We start from the raw sequence: 20,917 nt of genomic DNA on the forward strand, positions 1-20,917 counted from the left end.
TACGGCTGCTCTGGTGGCCGGGCACAGTGGCTCACGCCTGTAATCCAGCACTTTGGGAGGCCGAGGCAGGCAGATCACAAAGGTCAGGAGTTCGAGACCAGCCTGACCAACATGGTGAAACTCTGTCTCTACTAAAAATACAAAAATTAGCCAGGCATGGTTGTGTGTCCCTGTAATCCCAGCTACTCAGGAGGCTGAGGCAGAAGAATCGCTTGAACCCGGAAGGCAGAGGTTACAGTGAGCTGAGATCTTGCCACTGCACTCCAGCCTGGGGGACAGAGCCCGACTCCATCTCAAAAAAAAACCAAAATAACAACAACAACAAAACAAACAAAAAAACACTGCTCTGGTGAACCAACAGAGGTAGAAAGCATGTGAATTGTAAAATGCTCTATCAATGAATGAAAGGCATTACTGAAGGGCTGGACATCTTATGGACATTTAGTCAGTAGTAGTTGAGGGCTACAGCATCTTTGGGCTCTACTAGAAAGTGAGGAGTTTTAGTGACTCATCTCTGTGCCCCACGCCTATGGGTGTAAAGGGTGGAAATGGCATTTCTGAATATTTGAGGAACCCTTAGTGTCCTAGATGTCCCATTTAAATTGCCCAGAGTAAGAGAGAAAACAGAAACACAGTTTGATTTTAAATCAAAAGTTATGATTTTATTTTTAATTTTAATACACCAGGAAAAAATATTTTTTTTAATGTGAAATAAGCACTTGAAAATAACAACTTCAACATTGCTGTGATTTGCTCTGTGAGGCTTATATGGGTGGGCTTCCATATGAACATAGGCTCTGAGGTCCCCAAGAAGCTGAATCTTCCAGTGGTTTTCAAGATAGCAGCAAGCAACCTCCTGCCTCAATATGCCCAGACAGGCAGACCTGTTTGAAACGAATATGACCAGGGAGGACTATTAGGCTACTTCTGTGACCTTCTTGGTTTTTGTCGATTGAAATAAAGTCTCAAGTGCTACTAAGCATTGGGAAAGTAACAGCATTTAAATACCAACGTGAGTCAGAGCCCTTCACATCCGGCCCGAATGGGTTATAAATGTGGCTTGACCCTGACTTATGGGACCAGTTCTTAATTTAACCAGTTACTTCAGAAGAGGTTAGTACAATGCAGTTGTGGGTTTGGACGTCCAATGAAATATATCTTACCGTGAGACTTTTGCCTGCCCAGCCTAAAATCAAAGTGCCATTTTTGAGACCTCCCAAGCCCCACTCACGAATGTGCTCCCACTGTCCATCTAACTTCTAGAACAACTTCCACATCACTTCCTTTAAAAAGTGTCATTCAGGAGGAAGGGAAGCCTGAGAATTCTCCCCTGCCGTCTGTGAGCCCTGAATTGTCAAAGTCTCTGAGGATGAGGAAAATAACTTGATGATTCAACAGGTTTGCGTATGTTCTTCAATGCTCTGTGCAGGTGCACTCTACTGGCCTCTTCAGCCATGAGTTGTGCCATATGGCTCACAGATGTTTTGGAGTCTACCACAACAGCATTCAAGAAAATGCCGTGACTGCACTGACACTTGTTTTGTGTAAGTCTTGGATACCAGCATACAGAGGTGTTGGCTCATTGGCACACTGGGACCTACCCCTTCATACTGATTGTCAGAACAAAATAGGGCATTGTGATTTCATCAGCGCTCACTTTAATGTGTATACACCACTGGCCAAATGTGGTGGTGGATCTTGGCAGAGTCTCTTCCTGATGGCAATGAGTCTGAGGCACAAAGAATCAGGTGTTGTATAGAAAAGACACAGAAAGACGTTTTAAAAGCTGTGGGAGACAATGACTCACAGCACGAACATAGGCCTTACGATCATCCTAAATTGAGAGCAAGGTATTTAATACCGAAAACAAAGACTAGAGAAAGACACTACATTTGACTACTGGGACGTTCTGGGCGCTCATAAAACTTTGACATGATATTATTTTCCACGATGGAAACTTTTAAGGAAATAAGTGTTTACAAGAGGTGGACATGGACTATGCTTATACAACTTAAAGCTCTGAACTCTTGAGAGGCAGAGTTCTCCACTCTCCTCATAGCCTCTTGAATCAGACCTTGGCCAATCCAGTTACTCTGTTAAAGAATCATTAAGCAACCCCCCACCCCCAGCAAAAAAAAAAAAAAGCCCTCAGAATATGCCCTAGCTGCCTCGGTTGTGTGACACACACATGGTCTCTCAGTAGAGGCTGTACTATCAGAATAAAGAAAAAATAGTAACCTGAGCATCTTGTCTCTCCCAGGTAATTCAGAATCTGGGACTATGGCCAGACTTCCGAAACATTCTATTCTAGCATCACTCTACTCCAGGAGCTTTGTTACTCTGATGTGACAGGCTTTACCTTATGAAGATGCTACATCTGATTAAAAAAGACATTCTGGGCCAGGCATGGTGGCTCACGCCTATAATCACAGCACTTTGGGAGACCAAGGCGGGTGGATCACTTGAGGTCAGGAGTTTGAGACCAGCCTGGCCAACATGGTGAAACACTGTCTCTACTAAAAATACAAAAATTAGCTGGGTGTGGTGGTGGGCACCTGTAACCTCAGCTACTTGGGAGGCTGAGGCAGGAGAATTGCTGGAACCTGGGAGGCGGAGGTTGCAGTGAGTCAAGATTGCGCCACTGCACTCCAGCCTGGGCAACAAGAGCAAAACTCTGTCTCAAAAAAAAAAAAAAAAAAAAAGAAAGAAAGAAAGAAAGAAAGAAAAGAAAAAAAGACATTCCGTGGGTCTCTCTGTTCTCCTAGGTTCCCACTGTCTTTCCCATCAATTCTACAAAGCCCACTCATACGAAGTTTCTAACTCAGTCCAGATACATTAGTCTCTTTTCTAATCAGTTTCTTTATGTAAGCAGAGAGGTGGAGAAGCGAGGGGATATAATCAAGCCTTTCTTTTCCCTCTAGCAATGTACATGTACAGCATATTACCTCTTCTCCCCTTACTTTTGTAGTGGAGCATAATTAGAAGGATGGGAGTAAGTGACTTTGAAGAACAACTTCAATCTGTGGTTTTAATTTGGTACTTTGGCCTTCCGTTAGATGTAATATGGTAGTTACTCTTTTCCCATAAGCAACACTAGAAGGTCACATAAACCCCCTGCTTTATGAATAGAGCACTTCTCACTAGAACTTCATTGCAAACTCATGGGCTTGGGTTGATGCTCAGACCTAGTGTATGAAATTGTGTGTGTGTGAAATAAAGGATTTTTTTAGTCCAAGAACAATGTTTTCACCATAGTAGGATTGGGATGCAGTGGAAAATCTTCAATAGAAAGATAATCTATTGCAGCATAGTGGGGCAGTTATAAAAACCTGCCTGCCCAAGTTTTTCTGGAATGTTAACTGACAGCAGGATTATCTATGTGGCAGTCAATTCTCTGGTAGGTTTCAGATTTGTCATGGGCCAGTGATCCAGCCTCATATCTTGATATGATTAAAGCAGCTAAGCTGAGATGTTAAAAACAGTGCATTGAACCTATACTACCAAAATTTCGTTTTGTTTTGTTTTTTAAAAAAATGTGGCTTTTTTCCTCCCATGATAAACATTGGAAATGCCTTTAGATATATTTAGCTAATTTTAAAACTATTAAGACATTCACCCTGTAAACAAAAATTCCAAATTATTTTACAAGTAAAGACAAACATGAACCTAATACCAAGATGAAAGTGCTTTGGAAGCATCATTCAGAGTCTTTTTAAGGTTTATGCTCACTTCCGTATTCTAACCTGCATTAAGAGATCTGTAATAAATCACTGAATTAAATAATTAAATCAACCAGATGAGCCTCCAATGGGTCTTTCAATTAAACTCAAGTCAATTGTTATGTGGCCTTCTCCTCATTTTAATTATTCTCATTTTCTGTTATAAGGAAAAAAGGCTTATTGCACGGTATCATGTATTTGCGAAGCTCAAAATAACATTTGCATCCTAAGCATCTATTAGTTCTTGTAACAGGACCTGTCTTTTCAGCTCATGTCAGATTTTGCATAATTTATAATACATTCCTCCATCAATTGTGTCTCATCTATGAACCAACTTCAAGACATTATAGACCACTCACAATCATTTAACACAGATGTAACAGCTTTCCTCCCCTGCGCTGCCCCCCGCTCCCCATTTCTTCCAGTCATGACTTGGTTTGCATGGATTCTTTGTTCACTGCTCAAACCATTCACACAGAATGGAATAAAACTTTATTCTTTTTAAATTCCACACATAAACGAGATGCTGAAAAAGCCCTTGCCATCTCTGACAGAAAAGCAGAGCAGCTCTGTTTCATGAACGACAGCACAATTAAAGCTAAAATAATATAAAAATAATTTGAAAAAATCCCTTTTACTGTACACTCTCAAAGCAAGAAAGAGAAACAACAGGTTTTTTTTTGTTTTTTGTTTTTTTCTGCTAGCCAGAAAATGTGTTTCTATTCATTTGGGCTTTGAAGTTCAGTGTACCCCACATGTGTGTGTGTGTATGCGTGGCTATGTGCATGGAATCTATGCAGTGTAGAAGCCCCTAATCTTTTCATCTAGTTTGCCTAATCATTAAGCTACTTAACCAATTATAACACTATTATGTCACATTGAACCACTTTACATAATTGCTTCCTTGAAATACTAGGAACATTGACACATGTATTTGGCTTGTAAAGGACTGAAGTATTACAGATAATATTATCCAGTTTTTTTTTTTTTTTTTTTTTTAAAGAATATGGCTCTTAATAAATTGATTTTGAGTTCCAGAGCGAAAGTCCCTTCTAAAACATTTCTGAAGCTGACTTGAAGCAGGGTGAGTATCTTCTGATTTGGCCAAAGATATGACAAGTGTTTCATATCACTTAAAATTTGAGGGATAAGTGTATAGGGGGCCCTTTGTTGTCAACTGTTTTCAGCCAAACTTGCCTTGAAGTTTGTTGTAGTATTGCCACTCAGCCAGCAGAGGGCACTTTACACACCTCTACATTGCTTGGGGAGCAAATGCTGATGATGCAGAAACACAGTGTTCCCCCAGTATCAGGAACAGCCCTGTGATTTCCTTTTGGAATTCACAAAAATATTGAAAATATACGCGGTACAATGTTTCATTTGGAAAGTTATGAGTGTGTGCGAAGTCAAACAGGGAGGGGCATACACACCGTCTGTCTCTCGAATTGATCTTCGGCTCACCTCTTTTCCCACTGCCTTTCTCCCTTTTCTAGCTCACTGTGGTCCTGGGCCGGGCCTTTTTACAAATACTACACAACCTGTTTCACATTGTTTGGTCAAGTGTTTATCTTTTCGATTCTGTATTTACTCTTCTGTTCAAAAGCCCGGGGCAACTGAACAAAAGGATAATGCTTCATATCTCATTTAAGAGTGAAAATTACAGTTCAACTATCAGAAATGCTCTGGGATGGAGCTGCCCCCATGGGACCTGGGCTGCACTGTTTCCATCCTCCCAGGAAGAACCTTGGGGAAGTATTTGCCCCCTTTGGTTTTGGCAAACTCACTAGCCTGAGGCTATGCAGTGAAGATGAAGTTAGTTGAAATATAGTTGTTTACATCTGTTTTCATAAGGATGATTAAGACATCTTTTCTCATGGGGGCTACAGCAGCTGACATTTCTTAAAAAGGCTTTAGTTTCTACAAAAGCATTATTGTTCTAGACATACACCCTGTGTCTCTTTCTTTTTTATCTTTTCTATTGGCTCCAGTTTAGTGTCCATAAAGTTAGAAAGGATTGTGTGTGTGTGTGTGCCCACAGTTTCTAGAGTAAAAATCTTTCATCTTAGAGAAATGTGACACTTAGTAAATACATTTTTTTCCTATGTGTTAATAGCCTTTGTTTGCCTTTGATTAGTCTCCTCTGCCTCTGGCTTGCTTTTGTTCTCCCTTGTCCTAGAGTTGACAGATAAAGAGGGAATGGGGTCTTCCAGCAGCAGTGCTTGGAGATGGAGGTGCACTCAGTGAGTCCTCACCCTAAAAGGATCATAAACTTACTGGGTTAAATCAACCTAATTATCCCTAAGCTGCCTTGGGTTTTGTGTTTGCTCATGTTTTGTTTTGTTTTAGCTGCACCACGTGTGATTCCTTGTGCCATTTTCTTTTGTCTGTTATTTTTCTTGATGACCCTGAGCTATGGCTTCCTCCTCAGTTCCAACACTATTCAGCTTTCGTTGTTTTCCTCATTTTGCCGATGTAGGCCTCAAAGAAGAAATGGCAGAAGAGCACAAGGTAGCTGAGGTACATGAGTGAGGACCAGAAGATGTTCTGAAAGTGAGAGTGACACTGGTCATGCTGCATCCAGTAGAAGACCAGGTAGTTAATCACACAGCCCATCAGCATCTGAGTGATCTGGGACAAGGTGATGAACATGGCAAACTTCCGGGAGACTCGGAAACCTGCCGCCCGCAAGGCATAGTAAGAGTACATCACGGCGTGCACGCTATAGTTCATAGTCATGAACCAACCTCCCCCGGCAACCATGTCTTTGTAGGAGTACCAAGAGTACAGGAGCACAGTGATGTGGTGATACCAGTGCAGGAAGATCAGCTTCTGCTTCCTCAGAACAATGAATATTGTATCTCCTGAAAGACAAAGGGGAAGAAGGTACGTGAGATCCTTGACCACCAATAACGATGACTTACGGTTTTATAAGAGGGTAGACATCCTGAGCTAGGACTGGAGGGTTACATGGATGGGATTAGAACCCATGACTGGTACTTACTAGCTCTGTGACCCTGGACAAGTTACTTGTCCTCACTATTTCTAGTTTCCTCGTCTATATAAATGGTGATAATTTAAAAGAGTAGCATGGAATTGCCTGAGGATTAAGTGGATAATCAGCATGGCCCTCTTCACACACAGTCGGCAAGCAGCAAATGTTTCTTTCAAGGTATTTCACACAAAATCTTATCCATCATTGATCTGGAAGGGACATTAACAACTATGTTGCCAACTCCCAACTCAACTATACATCTTAGGAAATATCACCTGGAGGGGACCGGTGACTTGTCTTAGATCCTTTATCAATCAAAAGAAACGCACTGGAACTCAAGTGCCCAGCAAAATGTTCTAAGGCCTCTCTAGAGTAGTAAAACCATACTTTTTCTTTGGTACATGACAAAAGGTGCCCCTCAAACACATGTCCTTGTGAGCTCCCTGTAAATTACGAAGCCTTGCCAAATGGCAGTGAGAAAAGTAAAATCTAAACAAAAGACAGACAGAAAAAGGGGGACAAACGTCCTCTTCTATACACATTCGCTGACAAGCGTAATAGGAATATTTTATACCAGTGAATCAAGTGAGGAGAAATTGAAAATAACAGTTTTCATTTTATAGAATTAACTGAAAAGCTTTCCAGGATTTATCAAAATTTCGTCTAACAATATCCCTTTGAAGGAAAAGACCATAGCTTCTGAGGCAGGGAATTTATATTACGAAAGCTAGAATTATGCTGAGGTGGGTAGATGCTATGTATCTGCAATGCTTCACTGAAAAGTCTCAGGGCTCTGAAAATAGACTGTAGAACATTTATGTAAAATTGGATGAAGAGCAAGCCCAGTGAAAAATACACCCAATTACATTATCGAGTAAGAGAATAAGGGAAGATACACTAGGATGCGGGACAGAAACAGGCTAATGCAGGTGAATGCATCTTTCTCCTTCCTATCTCTGTGGTTATAACACATGGGAAAAATTGACATCCTTCATGACGTTTGGTGAACTCAAACCTGGATTCTTTTTGTGTAAAAACAAGAGTTAGAAGGTTCTTTTAATTTTTTATTTTGTTTTTGAGATAGGGTCTCGCCCTGTCACCTACATGCCATCACAGCTCACTGAAGACTTGATCTCCTGGGCTCAAGTGATCCTCCCACTGCAGCCTCAGGAGTAGCTAGGACTGCAGGCACGTGCTACCAAGCCCAGCTGATTAAAAAAAACTTTTTTAGTAGAGATGAGGTCTTGAACTCCTGAGCTCAAGCTATCTGCTGGCCTCAGCCTCCTAAAGTGCTGGGACTATAGGCGTGAGCCACCGTGCCTGGCCCTGGATCTTCTTCTTCTGAAATTTAATTAAGCGCAAAAAAAGCTAGTACTTATTCCTGCCTTATCCCTCATGTACTTCACAGATGGCCTAAAACGCTTGCACCAGGCAAGGTCAAAGCATGCTGGGCTGTGGGGAAAGACTTCTAAGGTTCTAATGACAGTGGCTGGAAGGATACAGATGGTGCCCCATTCCATTCATTAGGAGAGCTATTAGTTTATTTTCCTACTAAACTGTTAAATAGTATTATTTCTTATTTGTTTACAATAGAAAAAGAAAGTTGGCTGGGTGCTGTGGCTCACGCCTGTCATCCCAGCACTTTGGGAGGCCGAAGCAGGGGGGGATCACTTGAGGTCAGGAGTTCGAGACCAGCCTGGCCAACATGGTGAAACCCCATCTCTACTAAAAATACAAAAATTAGGTTGGCACGGTGGCTCACACCTGTAATACCAGCACTTTGGGAGCCCGAGGTGGGCGGATCACGACGTCAGGAGATTGAGACCGTTCTGGCTAACATGGTGAAACCTTGTCTCTACTGTAAAGCAAAAAAAAAAAAAAAAAGCAAAAAAAAAAAAAAAGTAGCCAGGGGTGGTGGCGGGCACCTGTTAGTCCCAGCTACTCTGGAGGCTGAGGCAGGAGAATGGCATGAACCCGGGAGGCGGAGCTTGCAGTGAGCCGAGATTGCGCCACTGCACTCCAGCCTGGGCGACAGAGTGAGACGTGAGACTCCATCTCAAATAAATAAATAAATAATAAATAAATAAATAAATAAATAAATAATAAAATAAAAAATTAGCTGAGCATGGTGGCAGCCACCTGTAATCCCAGTCTGAGGCAGGAGAATCACTTGAACCCGGGAGGCAGAGGTTGCAGTGAGCCAAGATCACGCCATTGTACTCTAGCCCAGATGACAGGGCGAGACTCCATCTCAAAAAATAAATAAATAGGAAAGTTGTCAGTTGTCATATTTCTGAACTTACTATCAAATTTTTGTTGAAGTCATCTTCTCTCTTGCAAGATGCCTGATTTTTATGGTGTCTATAAATGTCAGGCAGGCTAACAATGATGGATGCTGATGGTAACACTCATACTTAAGGGACAAAACTGGTGTCAGGAGACCCGGGGTCTACTTCTCAGTGTTAAACTGTGCTATTTTTGTGTGCCTGTCAGAGAGCCACCGTTTCTGTATAACTACTACTCTGTGCCTCCAATCCCTCTGTCGACAATAACATAGACACAATCAGTTCCAGCTACCTTTGTTCATAGTGTAAAGAAGGTAGATGTCTAAGAAACTGTATGTTTAAAACAAATTGAGTCATTCATAATTGAATAGATGCTTTTATGAGTCTGTTAGCATTAACTAAAATATAAATCCCCATACAATTCCAAACACATTATAATAAATTTGTCATAAAGTGATATGCATTTCATCCTAATTCTTTAGTTTAACTCTATCATCACTTTTATATTAAAATCTTACTGTCTAAAGAATGATTAAGAAAAACCATATTAGAATGGGCCAGTGTGGGATGGAAAGTGGAAGGTACAATTCTGGAGTTAAGAACGGCTTTGTGTTTCTCCTGTCTGGAGATGAGGGTATGTCTCAGGTTTATCTGAGACACACTGGGTGTTTCTAGTTACTTTAGGGAGTGGAGTGGAGTGGAGGGGTAGGAGGGGAGAAAACATGTCCCAAAATTTCAATGACAAAATTAACTTAAATTTGCTTAGGAGTTTTTTCCAGAACACATATGCGGGATGGTGGGTGCAGGAATGAAACTGAGCGTCTCGCAGCAATGGCTCTGGAGCTGATCAGTAATACCATTCAATGCTCTATCAGGGTTACTATCCCCAAGACTGCTGACCCAAACAGTGGTAGTTTCCCTCAAGCAAGGGGAACTGGTGGGGCTCCAGAAGAGCTAACCGAGTCCTCGCACGGTTTTGGATATGGCAGCTGAGATGCATCAGTCATGCCGCTCTAGCAGGTACAAATTATTTTTCCTCTGGGGAAACCACATAATGTCACATTTAATTTGTCATGAGCCAGAGTCATGCCAAGTGAAGGTAATTTCAGGCTTTCCAGAAGCTATGGAGTGACCCAGAAATGTTAACTATCAGAGGAACTGTGCATTTGAGTTGGTCAATCTTTCTTGTTCAAATGTCCTGTTGGCATAACGGGAAGGATGCTGGCCAAGTACAAGCAATGGGACTTTAGACTCTTGGATGTTTCAGTCATGTCATTTTAGCTACCTCCTGGCTCATGTTCTCTTTATCATGATTTCTCTAACCTTTGGTCCAATTATTATCATGGAAGAGTCAGCTTTCAGGCAGGGCATGGTGTTCCTTATACCCAAGTGTCCCTTCTTAACTACACCTTTGCAGCTGCAGGAAAAGCAACAAGCATTTGGAAATCCCCAGGGTGTTCTTGGCCACCAAGAGACACAGAGAGGCTACTCTGTGTGTGTGGTTTGTGACACACAGCTGAGTCCCTCTTCCCAGAGCTAGCTAGAGTGCTGCTGAGTCAGAGCTTCAAAAACAATGACATGCTCAACTGAGCAAGGACCTGGGCTCACAGCAGATGTTTCCAAGTTCTAACAAAACAAAATCTCAGCAGGTTTTAATATAATCCAAATAGTAGGTGCTCAAAGATTTGGCACACAAAGCAGGTTAGTGGCTCTCTTCCTCTCACTTGTTCTAGTGGCCTGCAACCCCATAATTCACTGAAATGAGCACACGGTTTTCTGCTGAAACAGAAAGCTCTTCTTGCTATTTATTAAGAGTTTAGTGAAGGGGGAGTTAGTGTGGAATGAGAAGCATTTCAGTTGGGGAAGATGCAAAAGTTCTGGAAGTTGATGGAGTGACGGTTGCTCAACAATCTGAACAGTGTGTATATTTTACTGCAATTTAAAACAAGAGTTTGAGTTTGTGGGAGCTGGGGGGATACAGTTTCAGTATTGTACATGGAAGAACTGTTTTTTTCCTCATAAGATCTTTTCCTTTTGATGCTCATAAGAGAGTCCAGAGTCTTAGAATATTGAAAGGTAAAACTTGGGACCTAAAAATAAGAAAAGTTCTAAATAATCGAAATGGGTAAATCTCTCTTAACTCAATAGTGGAGACAAGATTTCCCAACTACACAAACTGGAAAGAAATTTAACGTCCAAAATGCATGGGAAAAAAAGTCATCCAGGCAAACATGTTGACTACGTAAAGACCTAGGTCTGCTTGTCTTGGAGACACTTGCACTGATTTTGGACCTGTTTTGAGTCAGCAGTTAACCTCTGAATGGCCATTGTCAGAGGAGCTCCAGAGTATTTGAAGAACAATATCCCATATTTTAAAATGTAAAAAAAAAAAAAAAAAAAGTATTCAGGACATGAAAATTATCTCTATAAAGCGTTTGAAACTATATGAAGAATTTATGTTACTAATTAGCCTCATTAAAAACTACATCAAGATTAGAATATTATTTTTCCCAACACTTCAATCTCATATTTTAACTACAGAAGGATCAATTATTGGATAATCCACAAAGGACTACTACAAGTTTTTGTGATGAATGAGTCCTTTCCAGGGAAAGGGATTATCATGCCAGCGGCACACCACTCCTGTTGACTGCAAATAGGAGACTGGACTATGGCTCCTTTGGGGCTCAAGAGGGAAAACTCTGTTCAATTACAATGTCCGCCATGAGGCTGAGGGGAGTGGACATTTGGGCCTGGATTAAATTAAGACAGGTGATATTAAGATCATCAGTATCAACACAACCAAGATAGAAGATGAAAACAGGAGTACCTCTGGTTGCTACACTAATAGGTCTTCTCTAGGAATCGTAAAAGTCAGGAGGACAGAGAGCATAGGTCTGATTATGTCTTTAAAGGAAATTCATCACTATAGATAGCTTGAGGTGGCATTTCAATAAATTATTCCTCCAAAAGGTAGAAAGGACTATGTTTGTTCTCAAGCACCTCAAATACAGCTGCATATAACTCAGAACACAACACAGACAAGTATTCCTTGCAGGGAAAAGGCATTTCTAGAAGAAAACACTGAGGCTGCTTCTTTGCGATCTGAGGCTTAAAGGTCAGCCATATCATACCATTTCTTATTTAAAAAAAAAAAATCTGGGGGGGAGGTAGTAAAAGGTAGAAATTGTTGAAGTGTTCAGGGGTAGCATTCAGGGGAACTCACATGTTTCATGCATTTACTACATTTCTGTAGCTGTAGTCAGGCCTTTGTCAAAAAAGATAGGGGATTAATAAGGTTATTAAATAGCATAAAAGTCAGAGGGATATATTTCTCAACTAAAATAATTCAAACTTTAATAATGTGTAAATTTATTTTAAAGAAAAAAAGCCACAGCCGGGCACGGTAGCTCATGCCTGTAATCCCAGCACTTTAGAGGCCAAGGAGGGCTGATTACCTGAGGTCAGAAGTTCAAATCCAGACTGGCCAACATGGTGAAAACCCTGTCTCTACTAAAAATACAAAAATTAGCCAGGTGCTGTGGCACACACCTGTAATCTCAGCTACTCGGGAGGCTGAGGCACGAGAATCGTTTGAACCCGGGACGCGAAGGTTGCAGTGAGCTGAGATAGCACCACTGCACTCCAGCCCAGGCAACACAGTGAGACTCTGTCTCAGTGGGGGAGAAAAAAGAGTCACAAAACCCTAAGAGTAAAGAATACATGCTCACACTCTCAGATCAACCCAAGTTTGAGAACAAGTGCTCTGATTCAGAAACTCTATGACAAAGCAAATTAAAATATTCTCATATAATTTTAAAATTCCCCGAAACACCTCTTCAGATTTTTCAGGCATTGTCTGTAAATCCAGGGTGAAAACCACTTCTTTAGCCTATGACTTCATACCTAGTGGTACCAATACCTCCTGGGGTCCGGTTCATAAAATTTGTATCATAAAATTCCTTTTAGATAAAGTTGCCATTCTATTTCAGCCGGCGCTTAACATAAATGCATTGAATGAATGGCTAAATGAATCCACACTAATGCATTTTAGCCTGAGACCATTTTCATAGGCTGCGTGTGTATAGGCGTATGTGTGTCGGGGAGGGGTGCAGGCGTGCCCATGCATGCGGTAGTTATCTAGTTATTTTGGACTATCTTTGTACCTCTGCCCCTCTTAGAAAAGGCTTTCAGGAAAAATTTTCTTCTCTTGTTCTTCCCTTGTTTTTGACCTGGGATGACAGTAGCTCAAACCAACTGTCATCTACTTGTAAACAGCAGGTTTCTGGCTTCCAGTGGAGGGTGGCTGGGTTGCTGGCCTGCACACATCAGACTCTTCCCATTCTATCTGAATAGACACGGGGCATGAACAAAGAGCACCTTACAGAGACTGCTCATAGCTTATATTGCAGGTGGTTTGTAAGGAAAGTATAACCTCGATCTCCCTCTTTAGGAGAAAGAGGTGAGGGGACAATACATATTAGGTTGGTGCAAAAGTAATTGCAGTTTTGCCATTGAAAACCATGGCAAAAATCGCAATTGATATCTTTTGAACTAAATATGTATAATTCTTAATTGCAGGTAAAAAAACCCCCAGAACCCCAGACGGTGACCAGGTTTGCCTTACCAGTTTGTACCTGTACAATCTGTACCAGTTTGCTAGTATTACTCATGGATGTACTCAGAGCTTATTGTCACCACTAGATCTCTTTCTGTGTAAATAAAGACATTTTCCTGGGAAACTGTGCCCACAGCAGCTCCTTGACTTTACTATTTCTGCTAACCTGTGCCACACTTACGTTCAAGACCATTAAAGAGTTGAGGGAAAAATTATAGAAATCTACAAATACAGCCTGTATTTTCTATTAATTTCTAGAAGGTAAATTACATTCCCCTTCCCTAAGGCCAGTCTTGATGATTAAAATCAAACACCACCAGAGACCAACCCTTAGCATTTGTTAATGAGAACATGAGGGTCCCCAAATGAAAAGCTTAATTCCTAATCTGAATCCTAACTCTACAGATGAAAGTACGCTCAGATACGGGACTTGGAAATAGCTGTGTTGCTCTTTTTTCCCCCGTATTTTAATATTAGCTCAGCTCAGTGGGCCTTTTAAAGGGGGCTGTGTACATTTTATAAGTCCCTGGCAGTATATTTTTAGTAGAGCTAAAAAATCAGCATGTTCGGTATAAACTATCTGCTGTTAATATGCACAATGTAAAATTATTTAAAAGGAAAGAGGGAGTGAACAATAGAAAGTAGAAGTCAGTCAAGAACTCAAATTCATTCACTGTAACTTTCCTGAAACCAACAAAATAGGACCTTCAAATTGTTCCTTTGGTCACTAAATAAATATTGTGGATATGTTGCTACAAAGAGAGAGAGAGGAAATGGAAGAAGGTACTCACCTAGTTCGGGTGCTTTGCTTAGCACAAATGCATAAGCCCAGAATTTGCTGACAGGTCCATTGTAAAAACCCTGGTCACAAACTGACTGCTTCAGGCCTTTGGTCATCAAAATGTACACCATATAAGCACCAGTTCGAAGAGCACCGAATATACTTCATGATGAAAAGAGAAAAGAAACAGCATTTAGGAAAATAGTTTCACTTCTCACATTAACCATATTTAGAAGACTGGTTTGCCACTAGCAGAAAATAGGCATAAGAATCATAATATTTGTATTTCCTTGAAAGCATCTTAAAATGAGCGAATACAATGACTCCAGCACTTTATTCTGAAACCATACATGATACCACTTTCTCTTCATCAATGTTCCAAAAAGAGGTCATGATAAAGGGTAATAGATTCAGGGCAGGATCTCATGAAGAACACTGGTGACCTTTGAGTTTCAGCTTGGAAACTATTCCTCGGAGAGCAGATGGGTGTGGCTGCAAACTCTTTGAATTACCTCACTTTTGCCCTATGCCCGGTTATTCTCCAAGTTCCACTGGCTCTATTTCCTGAAAACCTGTTTCTCTTTAAGCAAACTTTTCCTCTACCTCTGGACTTGCCTTACCAGCCCAGGCTTTTCGGACTCTCCTTGGATTTCTCCAGCAGTCTCCAAATTGCTTTCTACTCTCTGATCCATCTTTCTCAGAGATGTCAGAATGAGACTCCTTCAAAGCTTAGCTTTGTCACCTCCTCCAGGAAGCCCATTCAGGCAGAGACAAGTGCTCACCCCCTGAGCTCCCTAGCACCATGTGCTAATACCGCCCCAACACTGCTCTTCAATGCTCTGTGATGTGTTTACCTCCACATAGGCACAGGTGCTCAATACAGATTGTCGAAAAAGTGAAGAAAAAATAAATTTTTTAAATCAGGGAACTGGTAAGGAAACAGGAAGTTCTGGAACACATTAGGCTCAAGAAACACAACCTGCTGTGGGAAAGTACTTGGCAATGGGAACAAGCAGCTGCTGTTACAAAGTGAACCCTGTAAGTATACATCCCAAAGTGTGTGAACCACGCCCGGGCTGAAAGGAGAGCTGGATGACTGTGTGGGGAAGACGGACCTGCTTAGCCTTTTCTGTCCCAAAGGGCAGCATCTTACTCTAGAAGTCAGTCGAGAGATCAATGAATGAATGAACAACTGTTGAATTGGGAAATGGAGACTTATTTTCTCCTCAGAGGCACTGTTTTTTATTTAAAGTATCTTATTTAGAGTTGCTCTAGAATAAATCATTCCACTAGGCTAACCTGTCCAGAAAGCATGCATCTGCCAACTAGAACTAAAGGTCAACTTTGTACAGAATCAAAATAATGAAGTTTAATTCCTGGCAATTGCCTATTAAGTTGGGTCTTTGTAAGTAGCTTCTCTAAAGGTATGAAGACTCCATCAAACGGTGTTACTCTTTCCAGTGTATGAAATTGTCCTGCAGAGGATTACTGTCATTTTACAGATATAGATATTGTTCAATCCTTTAGTGGTTTTTCTCTGCACTTAGAATAAAAACCTCAACTCCTTTATCAGAACCGACAAGGCCTCTCTGCACTGCCTCTCTCTCCCCATTCTCCACTCTCACCTCCTGCCATTCTCTTCTTGCTTGCTATGAGCCAATCACTCCAGCACTTTCAGTTTTCTGCCTCAGCACCTTTGCATTTCTCCCCTCTTCATAACAAAACTGGCTTCGTTTTGCTTTCTTATCTCAAGGAAATATCTCCTCCCAGTGGAATGACCTCAGTCTTTATAGTCCATTATCTGTCCTAATTTGGGGATGAAGGGTTGATTTCATTAGTAGCATCAAGTAATGGATATTTTTCTGCCTTATCTGAATTTTTTTTTGTGTACTCTCTTTCCCTCACCAGATGATGGCTACTTTTTTTTTTTGACAGAATCTTGCTCTGTTGCCCAGGCTGGAAGGCAGTGGCATGATCTCGGCTCACTGCAACCTCCGCTTCCCGGGTTCAAGTGACTCTCCTGCCTCAGCCTTCCAAGTAGCTGGGACTACAGGTGTGCACCACCATGCCCAGCTAATTTTTTGTGTTTTTAGTAGAGATGGGGTTTCACTATGTTGGCCAGGCTGGTCTCAAACTCCTAACCTCGTGATCCACCCACCTCAGCCTCCCATAGTGCTGGGATATAGCCCAAAACCCTTCCTGTTACTCTACTTGCTGTTAGACTATGTGATGCACACATGATCAGAGTAGATCCAAAGAATGTATCTTTTAAATAGTTACTATCCTTTCATCCTTTTGGGTCTCAAAAAATCATTGTAATTTATTCTCCACTTCTAAGGTATTCACACAAGTTCATTTATTCTTTCAATGGTCAAATATTTATTGGCATGATTTTAGATGATGGAGTGAAAAAAAATCATGAAGCTAACTCTGGCTAGTGGGTGGAAGACTTCAGAGGAAGTGGTATTTGAATTAAGGGCAAATCAGTTTTCACAAGTTTGAGGGCTAGGGTATGGGGAGGTCACTTCAGAGCGCTGTAGAACTGAAGGTTTTGATATCATGGTGACCTACAATATTGCTGACAGCAAGTGTATAGCACATATTATTGTCCCATATCTGGACATGTGCCTCATTCCCTAAGCTCTGAACAATAAGGCTGACTCAGAACAGAGGACAGTAGCACTTTTCAGGGAAACCGTCAGTGCCAGCCATTGGGCCCATGTGTCTGTGGGCAAAGGCGCATTGTTGGGATGTGACAGTGCTACTGCTAGGGAGTGCTGTGGGGGCTGCCTGGCCAATGGGATAATTGTTATTTGTGGGGAGCCACTAGCTCCGCCCCTGGCACATTTCAGCCTCTGCACACTTTGGAACCAGGTGGTTTTTATCACAACAGTGTCACACTGTGACACTTTACCAAAATACACTTTAAGGTGAAGAGACTTTCCTTCCTCCCTAAGTTACATTAGCTTGAGAGGCAGTGTGATGCAGCAGGCAAATATGCTGCTCTGTTCTGCTACCCCCAGTCCTTACTTAGGCCCACAGCAGACGTTGCTAATCAATCTCAGCACTCTTTCTGGCCATCCCTGAACAACACATTGACGTTATCGGCAACTCTATGCCACTGTCAATAGATCAGAGTTGCAAATTGAACCCTTTGTACAATAGGCTCCAATCACAGCCCAAACACTTACTATAACAGTTTTATAATTAGCCAAGTTACTGAAGAATCTGTTCCTCTGAAATGAGAGTAATATCTAACACGCAAATTCATCTTATGAATTTTGTAAAGCAATATAAGTAAGGTATTTAGTTAGCATCAAGCCTCTGATGTATAGGTGCTCAACGAAACAGTTTTCATTATACTACTCTTCTTACTCTATTACTATTTGTATTATTATTATTGCTGATTTACTTTGGCTAACCCTCCATGTTGAAAATCACCTTCCTCTCTGATCTTATTTTGTCAGGTAGAGAGATTAAGGTTAATTAACCCTAATTCAAAGTTAAGGAAACTGATTTACAGCTAATTCAATTTGCCACATTGATTGTTCATATTATTCCTATTGCTATGAGAATTTTTATTTATATACTTTTTTTTCTTGGACAAGTGAGTCTCTAGGAGCCAAGGATGGCTGTCATTCTCGAAGCACTTCTCAGGTTTCCAGAGGCCTGCTCCTGGTGTGGCAACCCCAAAGAGGGGCATCCCCTGCAGTGGGGTTGCTCTTTTGGAGCAGTAGAAGCTGGCCAGAGTGCGGGGTCAAGGAGGGACAGCCTAGGCAGTCCACACCTGGTGGGCTCAGTCTTCCAGTTCCTGATCCTGACTCTCATCTCCACAAAAGGTAATCATGCACCAACTTTCCACAAGTGACAACTAGTGAGTTTACAACAGGATGTGAAATGAGCACTTTCCATAGAAAGGCTCGAAGGAGAAGCTGTTGGTATAGAAAAGCTTCTGTTTCAAGTGAAATTATCTTTCCTTCACATGATAAAGATTATTCTAAATCTAGAGCCTCAAACAGGCTGCGGGTCTGGACCACTGTGTTGAATGAAGGCAGATGATTACTACGTCACATGCCTTTTCCCAGCTCTATGGTCATACTTTAAAAAAAAAGAAAAAGAAAAAAAAAGAAATATACCATACAGGCTGGGAGCGGTGGCTCATGCCTGTAATCCCAGCACTTTGGGAGGCTGAGGCGGGTGGAGCACCTGAGGTCAGGAGTTTGAGACCAGCCTGGCCAACATGGTGAAACCCCGTCTCTACTAAAAATACAAAAATTAGCCAGGCACGGTGGCACACGCCTGTAATTCCAGCTACTCGGGAGGCTGAGGCAGGAGAATTGCTTGAACCTGGGGAATGGAGGTTGCAGTGAGCTGAGATTGTGCCATTGCACTCCATCCTGGGCAACAAGAGTGAAACTCTGTCTCAAAAAAAAAAAAAAGAAAAGAAAAGAAAAGAAAGAAAAAGAAATATACCATACATATCATTTTTGTCAAAGCCAAATGAATCAGTGGAATACCAGAGAGCTCTGTGGAGGGAGCAGTATACATTTCTGCTCCCTCTGCAACATCAGACACAATGCAGCAAGGAGATGAGGAGGTGGGGATCACCGTCCTGATTAGCTAAGGTGCTTTCTTCTCAAACTCCTGCACTGGGTTCCTAATCCACAAGGAGCCTGTTTCCTGATCACTAGCTATTTGCCATGGGATGTCAGGAGGAGCCAAGAATATCCATTATACAATTAACTGTAATACTTTGTGGGTGGGGGAGGGTACCTTCTATTTTATACTGTGTACATTTCTGCACTATTTGACCATTTTTAATTTTTTTTAAGCAATAAGATCTTGTTCTATTGCACAGGTTGGCGTGAAGTGGCTCAATCACAGCTCACTACAGCCTTGAACTCCTGACCTCAAGTGATCCTCCTGCCTCAGCTTCCCAAGTAGCTAGGATTATAGGCATGAGCCACTGTCCCCATCTATTTAACTATTTTAAAACAAGCACATATTAGATTTTTTTAAAAATGAAAATGGGGTCTCATCATCTTGCCCAGGCTGGTCTTGAACTCCTGGACTCAAGCAACCCTCCTGCCACAGCCTCCCAAAGTGCTGGGATTATAGACGTGAGCTACTGCACCTGGCCCAGATTGATAATGTTTAAAAATCTACTTTAAATAGGTGCCTGGCCACAATCGATGCAATCACAATGCTACCAGCTTGTGAGGCTTTCCTAGTGAATTTCTAGCGTGATGTTGACATATAACACAAATCTCTAATCAGCCCTTGGATGACAAACTGGCATTAGGACTGGTGGAGAAAAGACTGTTTCATGTATTAAATCAACACATATTTAACACCCACCAAGTGTCAGATATTACAGTACTCATGAGGGAGGTTGGGGAGGGGGAGTTTCCACAGCCTATTGCAGGAGACAACAAACATGAAAATAAACAAATATATATGTGTAACAAAAACAATAGAAATAATTAGTGGCACTGAAGAGCTGAAGAGTATGTATGTGTATAAGGTTGGGAGTTTCCTTTGGATATTTACATAAACAGATGTTGGAATTTTTAGAATAAAAGTTTAGAAAGCAAGTTCTTGTTTTCAGGGTTTTTTTTTTTTTTTTTTTTTTTTTTTTGTCTTTTATAGGTGTTATGTATTGCGGTCCTTTTTAAAGATGTGTAAGATATGCCCAATCTTCTTTAAAACTAGGCTTTGGGCTGGGCTGGGCACAATGGCTCACAGCTGTAAATCTAGCACTTTGGAAGGCTGAGGTGGTGGCTCGCTTGAGCCCAAGAGTTTGAAGCCAGCCTGGGCAATATCGTAAAACCTCATTTCTATGAATGCAAAAATTAGCTGGGCAAAGTGGTGCACACCTGTAGTCCCAGCTATTTGGGAGGCTGAGGTGAAAGGATCGCTTGAGTCCAGAATGTCGAGCCTGCAATAAGCCATAATTGTGCCACTGCACTCTAGTCTGGGTGACAGAGTGAGACCCTTTCTCAAAACAACAACAGCAACAACAACAAAACTTCCTAAGGCTTTGACCATGACGTCTGACCATTTACCTACTTGCAAAAAGACTGAATAACTCCATATTTTAACCTTCCACTTTTATTTCCATCTGGAAGTCAAAATGGTATAGCTCAGTAATGTTAAGAATTCCAGAATTCTGCCCTGGGGAAAAAAAAGAGCCTTGGGTATAAATCATCAATACTTTAAATTATTTTCACATGAACATCAATAGTTGATTTAAAAAAAAAACAATTTTACATTGTTCCCTTATTGATCTTCATCTTAAATTAAGATTTTTTTGGAATCAAACCATAATTTCTCAAGGATCTTTTATTGTGAAATGCCAACCGCCAACCAATCTCCACCCTACTAACTCAATAACCAAAGGTACAATTACTTTCTAGTATTAGGCAATGAAAATGTTTTATCATATTTCTATCCTACTATCAAAGAGGGGTGGGAGTGGGAAACGAGTTGTCAAAACACAGCAACAGGTGATCCAACAGTAGC

The 20,917-nt window shown here is 41.3% G+C and overlaps 1 protein-coding gene across 2 annotated transcripts in view; it reads right to left on the bottom strand.

Moving 5' to 3' along the window:
* Positions 1 to 635: 635 nt before the first annotated feature.
* The window catches only part of ELOVL6 (ELOVL fatty acid elongase 6), a 151,150-nt gene continuing 130,868 nt past the window's right edge, over positions 636 to 20,917 (bottom strand). Inside the window, exons 4-5 of one of the 2 annotated variants that reach the window (XM_028848012.2) lie at positions 14,406 to 14,557; positions 636 to 6,580 (exon numbers count right to left, since the gene is read on the bottom strand). In XM_028848012.2, the coding sequence (XP_028703845.1) occupies positions 6,156 to 6,580; positions 14,406 to 14,557 (577 nt within the window). In that variant the 3' untranslated portion in view covers positions 636 to 6,155. 2 annotated transcript variants of the gene reach the window in all.

This window comes from Macaca mulatta, chromosome 5 (assembly GCF_049350105.2).
Source record: "Macaca mulatta isolate MMU2019108-1 chromosome 5, T2T-MMU8v2.0, whole genome shotgun sequence".
NCBI classification, from domain to species: Eukaryota; Metazoa; Chordata; class Mammalia; order Primates; family Cercopithecidae; genus Macaca; species Macaca mulatta.